General features: G+C 52.7%; 1 protein-coding gene across 1 annotated transcript in view; it reads left to right on the top strand.

The window, feature by feature from the left end:
• Positions 1 to 2,305: 2,305 nt before the first annotated feature.
• The window catches only part of Myo18b (myosin XVIIIB), a 201,658-nt gene continuing 196,451 nt past the window's right edge, over positions 2,306 to 7,512 (top strand). The window contains exons 1-4 of the mRNA XM_026784530.1: positions 2,306 to 2,353; positions 3,463 to 3,621; positions 5,782 to 7,005; positions 7,377 to 7,443. Of these exons, the coding sequence (XP_026640331.1) occupies positions 2,306 to 2,353; positions 3,463 to 3,621; positions 5,782 to 7,005; positions 7,377 to 7,443 (1,498 nt within the window). The remainder of the gene's footprint in view (positions 2,354 to 3,462; positions 3,622 to 5,781; positions 7,006 to 7,376; positions 7,444 to 7,512) is intronic.

The following is a 7,512-nucleotide window of genomic DNA, read 5'->3' as shown; positions in this document are numbered from 1 at the left end:
GTTAAAGCAAAACGAAACAAGTCAACAAAAACAGCGTTGAGATTCTCCTTCGCCCTGCTCTCCCGTTCCCTGTTTAATCCCATATTCCAGTTTCCCCTTTGTCTCTTCCTAACACTGTGCTCTGCTTCTCCTTCCTTGGAAGATCCCCTCCTGCCCCTAGACCCTTACTAGGTACCCAACCTCTTGGGTTTTTTGGATTGTGGCAGGCATATTGGATTGAAAGCTTAAAAACTAGGTTTCACATAAGGGAGGAAGCACGTTTGTCTCTTTGGATCTGAGTTACTCGTTCAAGATGATACTTCTATATCCATTCATTTGCTTGAAAATTTCAGTTTCTTATTGAATATTTCCATTAGCCACCGTCAGTTGGTGGACATCTAGGCTGTTCCAATTTCTGGCTATTATGAATAGAGCAGTAATGAACGTAGGTGAACAGCATCTCTGGAATAGACTGTAGAGGCCTCTGAGTAGATGCCCAAGAGTGGCATAGGTAGGTCTTGGGGTAGATAAACTCCCAGCTTTCCACCCTGGCTGTCTCAGTTAGCACTCCCACCAGCAATGACGAAGTGTGCCCCTCCCCCACATCCTCACCAGCGTTTGGTCATTTGTCTTATTGATCTTGGCCATTGGACAGGTGTAAGAGGAAATCTCAAAGTGGTTTTTGATTTGCATTTCCTTGATGACTAAGGACGTGGAACATTTCTTTAAGTTCCCAGTCATTTGTGTTTCCTCTTTTGAGAGTTCAGCCTAGTTCTACACCCCATTTTTCCCCCTTTGATTTCTTAAGGCAGGGTTTCTCTGTGGAACAGCCTTAACTGCCCTGGAACTAGTTCTTATACACCAGGCTGGCCTCGAACACACAGAGACCCGCCTGCCTCTGCCACCCGAGTGCTGAGATTAAAGGCATGTGCCACCCTCACCTGACTCCAACACCCATTTTAATTGAGTTATTTGTTTTCTTGATGTCTTTTTTTAGTTCTTTATATATTTTGGATATTAGCACTCTACTGGGTGTGTCGTTGGTAAAACTAATTTCCCATTTTGTAGCCTGCTGCTTTGTCTGGATGATGGTGTCCTTTGCCGTACAGAAGCTTTTCAGTTTCAGGAGGTCACATTTATTAATTGTTGATCTTAGCGCCTGTGTTAATGCTGTTCTGTTCAGAAAGTCGTCTCCTGTGCCAGAGTTCAAGGCTATTCCCGCTTTCTCTTCTATCAGCTTCAGTGGATCTGGTTTAATGTTGAGGCCTTTGATCCATTTGGAGCTGGATGTTTTGCCGGACGGGCACTATGGCTCTATCTGCATTCTACAGGCAGCTGTCCAGTCGACAAGCATTTACTGAAGATGCTGTCTTTTTTCCCCAGTGTATAGTTTTTGATTCTTTATCAAAACCCAGGTATACATAGGTGTGTGGACTTATGCCTGAATCTTCCATTTGATCCCACAGACCAGTGTCTGTTTCTGTGCCAATATCATGCAGTTTTCATTCCTCGAGTTCTGTAGTAAAATTTGAGGTTGGGGATGGTGATGCCTCCAGCAGTTCTTTTATTGTTTTGGGTTGTTTTAGCTATCCTGGGTTTTCTGTGTTCCAATATGAAGCTGAAGGTGATTTTCTCCCCCAATATCTGTGAAAATTATGCCGGAATTGCGATGCAGACGACCATATTAATGTTTCTGTGAGATAGATTTCATGTGTAATGCACTTGGGTCAGGATGTGGACTATTCCATGCCTTCCAGAAAGTTCCTTTGTACGACCCTGCAGCCAAAACTCCTCTCATCTCTACTGCCCTGAGCTAAGTAGACTCTTCGGGGACTCGATCACCACGCTGCTTAGGCAGGCATGGTCTCTGTGCAAGTGCTTAGGAGCTGCACACACAAGACCATGTGTGTTTCTCCGTCGACACAAAGCTATGGTGTCGAGTCATGAGGAAGAGAATTTCACACACTGTCCGGTGTGTAGCTGGGGGCTTGACTGCTGGGCACACTCTCATGCAAATGGACGTCTGTCATAGTAGAGCATCCTATAATTGGTGTGGGCCGGAAGAAATGGCTGACCAGGGCAAAAGCCTCTTCCAGGTCTCTGTGGTTCAGATGGGACAGCGCTGTCCCTTCCCCTTGTGGTGCTGCCAGTGGTGGGAGCAGAGCTAAGCCAGTTCTAATCAGTTTCTCTCTTCTCTACCTTCTCTGTCAGCTGTCAGGCCTCTGTCCGCTCATCTCACGCTCTCCACAAGCCTGTGAAACTTCACTCTGTGTGGGCCTCCAGAGCACCTCATCTTGTCACCTGCAGCCCAGCCAGCAGTGTCGCCATGGCCATATCGTCACGCCTTGCCCTGTGGGAGCAGAAGGAAAGTGGTGTTCTGGGGCTGTGGTCACGGGGCCTGGAGTCTACCCTGGCGACATGGGCCACCTTCCCACCTCAGGCAGAGTGACAGCCCACTGTCTCCAGGGCCTGATCAGTCCTTCTGGGCCTAGCCTGGTGACTCCTTCCACACCTGTCACCTGCTTTGCCCTTTCTCATTCCTTAGCAGGAGGCTGGTGGCATAGCCTCTCATCCACACCTCACGGCTTGGGGCGGGGGAGGGAGCGGAGGTGAGCTGTTAGCTGCCAGTCTAATGCTGGAGGATTTCTGTGAACCTTCTCTGGTCACCACAGAGACCTGGAAAAGGCTCTTACCCTGGTCACCTGTTTCTTCCCATTCACACCTATCGTAGGATGCGCTAAGAGCTCCCTTGTCTCTGTTCCTCCATGCCCGTCCTCCTCTCTTCCCCTCCTGTCTCTTCTCCTCCTTGCCCCTTCCTTTTTCTTCCCTTTGTATAGACAATTTCCCCCAAACCTTTCTGTTCTTCTTTCTTTCTTTCTTTCTTTCTTTCTTTCTTTCTTTCTTTCTTTCTTTCTTTCTTTCTTTCTTTCCATAGTTGGTTAAATCCATAGACACAAATAGGAAATCCAACTGCATAGGCCATGGCTAAAAGATCTTTCCTGCCTTCTGTGGTCTTAGCACACAGGAATAATCTGTCATCTTAATCCAAGTCCCCAGGAGGCTTCTCCAAAGCAACTGGGAGGTACCACAGAAGCAAGCTTAGAGCACAGTGCACCCTGGGAGTATCCCTGTGTTAGGTGGGAAAGTGCTCCTCCAGTGCCCACCTGGGGCCAGAGCACTAGGGCACGGGGGCCCAATGTGTGATTCACCCCCTTGACATCCCAAAGCTGCTTTGAGAACAGGAAGGAGCCCCGTGGTTTTGATGGCTTGAGTTCCTCTCAGGAGGAGATTCTCTCCTGTGTAGATGCTGCTATCCCTGGTTCATCCATTCTCTCTCTCACGCTGTCTCAGCCTCCTGGCATCCCTCAGAGCCCTTCCACTTTCCTCTCGTGTTGTTCCCTAGGCAAGTCCCAGGCAGTGTCCCAGACTGTCTGGAGGGGGCTCTAACCCTGCAGGCTCACTCCCAACTCTCTCCACACACAGATTCGAGAGGAGGATAAAAGCCCCCCTCCATCCTCCCCACCTCCCTTGTTCTCCATCATCCCTGGGGGTTTCATCAAGCAGCTGGTTCGAGAGACAGAGAAAGAGTCCAAAGAGGCTAGGCGGAGGAAAGAGGCGGCGCTCGCCTCCCCAGAAGCAGAGGTAAGTGGTGGTGGTGGTGTTGGGGGGAAGCACTGGGCACCTCCGTCCTGCCCTGAGTCAGTCATTCCCTCTTTGCCCCCACAGCCCTACTCTTCCTTGTACTTGCTTTGTTGAGCTCCTATGTAAACTAAAAAACCCATCTCTGATTGTCCACCCCTGGAGGGCCTCACATTGCTGTACTACCCGACTTCCCCATGCATGTTTTTCTCGGGACCACACTGTACTCTTGGTCACAGGTCTTATTGGGAATTCGTTAACAGCAGCAGCTGCCGCTCACTCAGCTCTGTATCAGCTCTCAGGCCTTGAACTTGCTTCTGTTCTAGGCGGGTCTGGAGTTTCTACTCCTCATGCATCAGCCTCCTGAGTAGCTGTGGTTATAGGCCTGGATCAGTTCCCTCATGAAAGCTGAAAAGATGCTGACAAAGCACTTACTGGGCTAACCTGAAACTGAGCATCAGCATCCTTCTGGGTCAGGTGCATGTGCTGGGGGTCCCCCGCCCCAGTACCCTCCAGCTGCAGGTCTCCCAGCCCCTCCCAAGTCTCCTGAAACATCCATCACCCAGTAACAAAAGAGTTAATTTCAGCCAGGTCGGAGAGCCTGGCTGCTTACTCGATATGGTACCCTTCTGATTTGTGGAAGAACTTTTGCTGTTCTGAATGGCACCAACCAAAGCTAGCCCACGAAAGGGGCCAGTGTTGCTGGGCAGAATTCCAAGGCTGGACACTGGGGAGGCAGGCTTGGAGTACAGTGCATCCTGGGAGTATCTCTGTGTTAGGCAGACAGGGCTCCAGCTCCTGGTGCCTCCATACCGCCCTCTTGTGGTGAAGAGAGTGATGGCAGTGCTGGGCTGGAAGGCTCAGGGTTGACAAATCTAGGCTTTGGCCCCAGTCATCAGAGTCAGCCCCGCTCCTAGCTGGCCTCCTCCTCAGTTCATCTATGTCACATGCGCTTGCACTGGTCTAGTGATATAGACTTCTCTGCGACAGCGAGCTCACAACTGACTCACAGCAGCTGTGGGGACAGTGGTCCAGTCTCATAGAAGAGGGTCCTGGGCCTGCCCCTGCCTGACTTAAGGCACAAGCAGAGGCCACGGCATGCCTGTGGATAGGGATCATTTCACAAATAGGACATTTCACAAATGTCCCTGCTTGTCACCAAACAACGCTCACTTAGTGCTTGTGGCCTTGTTTAAAACTCAGTGCCCTAGTGGGCATGGGAGTCATACCCATTTATCAGAGGTGGAGACTGAGGCCCTGAGAGGCCAAGATACTTTCCCCAAGGTCACAAGACCAACAGAGGCAGAGCCAGGCCATGCAAAGTCTGCGCTCTAGAGCTGCCTGGGAGGGGGAGCAGGACATGTGGGTGAGACACGGAGGAAGGAGGAAGGGCTCACCTGCTCGGTGTCACCATCAGCATGAGCAGGCATGAGGTGGCAGGGAAGGAAGGGGTGGACAGGCCAGGGACCAGAGGTACCCAGCTTAGCCAGAGTGTAGGGCCAGTGGAGACAAGCTGACCCTGACAGGCCTGGAGGAACCCATTGAGGGTGTGTTAGTACACTTCCTATAGACTTGGGGTGGCCACCAATGTCCTGATGGGTTATGAAATGACAATCAGCTGATGGGTGGGGGATGGGCAGGTGGCCCGGACAGCAAATGTGAGCACCAGGAAGGCTGCAGTGATCGCTGCCTCTGCTTTCCCACTCTGAGATTCCAGAAGACTTAAACGGCATACCTGTATTGTGTGGGAACCAGAGCTCACAGAAGGTAGGAGACAATGGGCCACAGCCACCAGGCCCATGACGAGAACATGTCTCCCTACTGATGACCTCATCAGGAGGACCGAGGTAGAAACAGGAGTAATAGCCACAGTTGCAGCAGCTCCTGAGAGCTGACTGTACTGGGCCACTGCCCAGCCTAACACCACGCTATTGGTAAGACATTGGCTCAGAGACACACAGTGGAGAGACAGAGGTAGAGTTGGATTTGGTTCTGTTGGACTCTCGCGTCTGACCTTTAGCCTTTGTCTGGGCTGAAGCTTAATGCCAAGCACAGAGTCTACAGTGTCAGAAGGGCCTGGGCATCTTTGGGTGGGTGAACCTGGGCATAAATGGCCACTGGTGAGTCACCCAGAAGCTGAATACTTTGTGGTCTCTTTCCTAGACCCCAGAAGTTCCCACGAACCAAGCCAACAAGACCAACAATGTCCCCAAGTCTGGAAGCCAGCAGACTTCCCAGGACAGCTCATCAGCCACTCAGAAGGATGCAGACATTCCAGGCAAGGAGCCCCCAGGGGCTGATGACAAGAGCTCCACCCCTGTGACCAGCATCAGTGGAGAGAGGCCGCAGGAATCGAGTCCCGCAGGAACACCAGCCAAAAGGACACTGCCCCTCAAGAGGGGCGTGAGGAGGGGTGATGTGTTGCTGATGGTGGCCAAGCTGGACCCAGAGCTGGCCAAGCCAGAGCAGAAGACCCAACCTCGTGACACCCCCAAAGACAAGACTCCAGCCCCAACCACAGATCCTGGAGGGACAAAAAAAGGGGCAACCACAGGGGCTCCCTGCGGCCCCCAGGCACCCGTGCCTGAGAAGAACGTGACTGGGGATGATGGAGCCACAGGCCAGGGCACAAAAGAGGGGAAATCTCAGGGCTTAGAAGGGAAGGAGAGCCGGGACCCCCAGACCAAAGGGCAAAAGGAACGTGAGTCCCAGAGCATGGAGGGGCAGGGGACCCCGTCTCCAGTCCAGGGGGTAGGCAAAAAGGGACAAGTGGGAACAGTAGAGAAAGAAAGAGGGGGTCCTCCAAAGAAGATGGAAAAAGGGGATGGGTCGAAGGGTGCAGGAGCTGAAGTGAGATCTTTGGAGCCCCCAGTCCCCACAAGGAAGTGGGGAGGTTCCCTGGGCCGAAGGAGCAAATGGGACAGTTCTCAGAGCAAGAACAGAGAAAGTGAATCTCAGCGCAGGGGTGAGAAGATGGGAAAAGCGGAAGGCAGGGGGCAGCCGCAGGAGGCTCCAGGGAACATGGAAAAGGCTGAGAGACCCCAGAAGAAGCCAGTGACACCAGAAAAATGCCGGGAGCAGCCTGAGGTGGCAGTAGAGACTCAGAGTCCCCAGGAAAGTTGCAAAGCCCCAGGTGGGATACCTACAGAAGAGACCCCAGCAGAGGCTGCAAGAAGGGAGAACCAACCAGAAAGCAGGGTGCAGGTGGCCAAGGAACCTTGCGTGCACGCAGAGGAAGAAGTGGACATTGTGGAGTCTCAGGCAGAAGGGCACGTAGACTCCATTCCCAAGCCTCACTCGGAAAGGCCTTCTATGCAGAAGCCTGTGGAGGAGAAGCAGGTCCTGCAGGACTCAGGCAGCGGGGGCCAAAGTGGAGACTCTGACCAGGTGATGGGTTATGGGCTGTGGAGCTTGAGGGATGGGAAGGACATGCCTTAGGGGAGCTACAGGGGGGCAGAGGGCTGGTCAGAGCCCAGCACATCAGGGGACCAGGAGAGCTCTTCCCTGAAAAGTGAGGACCCTGGGCTCCAAGTGGCCCCTGCCCAAGCTAGACTTCTCCCCTGTCCACTCCCTATGCTACTTAGTGCTTGTCATGTCCCATGTCACCCACGATTCTCTGCAGTGACATGTAGTTTCTCAGGCCCTTCCGTTAGAAGGTTGCAACCTCTGGCGGCTGTGGGAAGCTGCAGGTGTGGGGTCCCCACACCAAGCCTGGGATGGTGGCCTTTGATGATCAGTACCGCTCTTTCCGCTCCCAGGCCTCAGGGGACAGCTGGTATGAGGCACAGAAAGTCTGGCTGGTGCAGAAGGAGGGATTCACACTTGGTGAGTGGGTTCAGCTGGGGGGTACAGAAGGAGGGATTCTCACTTGGTGAGTGGGTTCAGCTGGGGGGT

This window comes from Microtus ochrogaster, chromosome 2, assembly GCF_000317375.1.
Source record: "Microtus ochrogaster isolate Prairie Vole_2 chromosome 2, MicOch1.0, whole genome shotgun sequence".
In the NCBI taxonomy this organism is placed as follows: domain Eukaryota; kingdom Metazoa; phylum Chordata; class Mammalia; order Rodentia; family Cricetidae; genus Microtus; species Microtus ochrogaster.
This window is presented reverse-complemented; position numbering and strand designations above follow the sequence as displayed.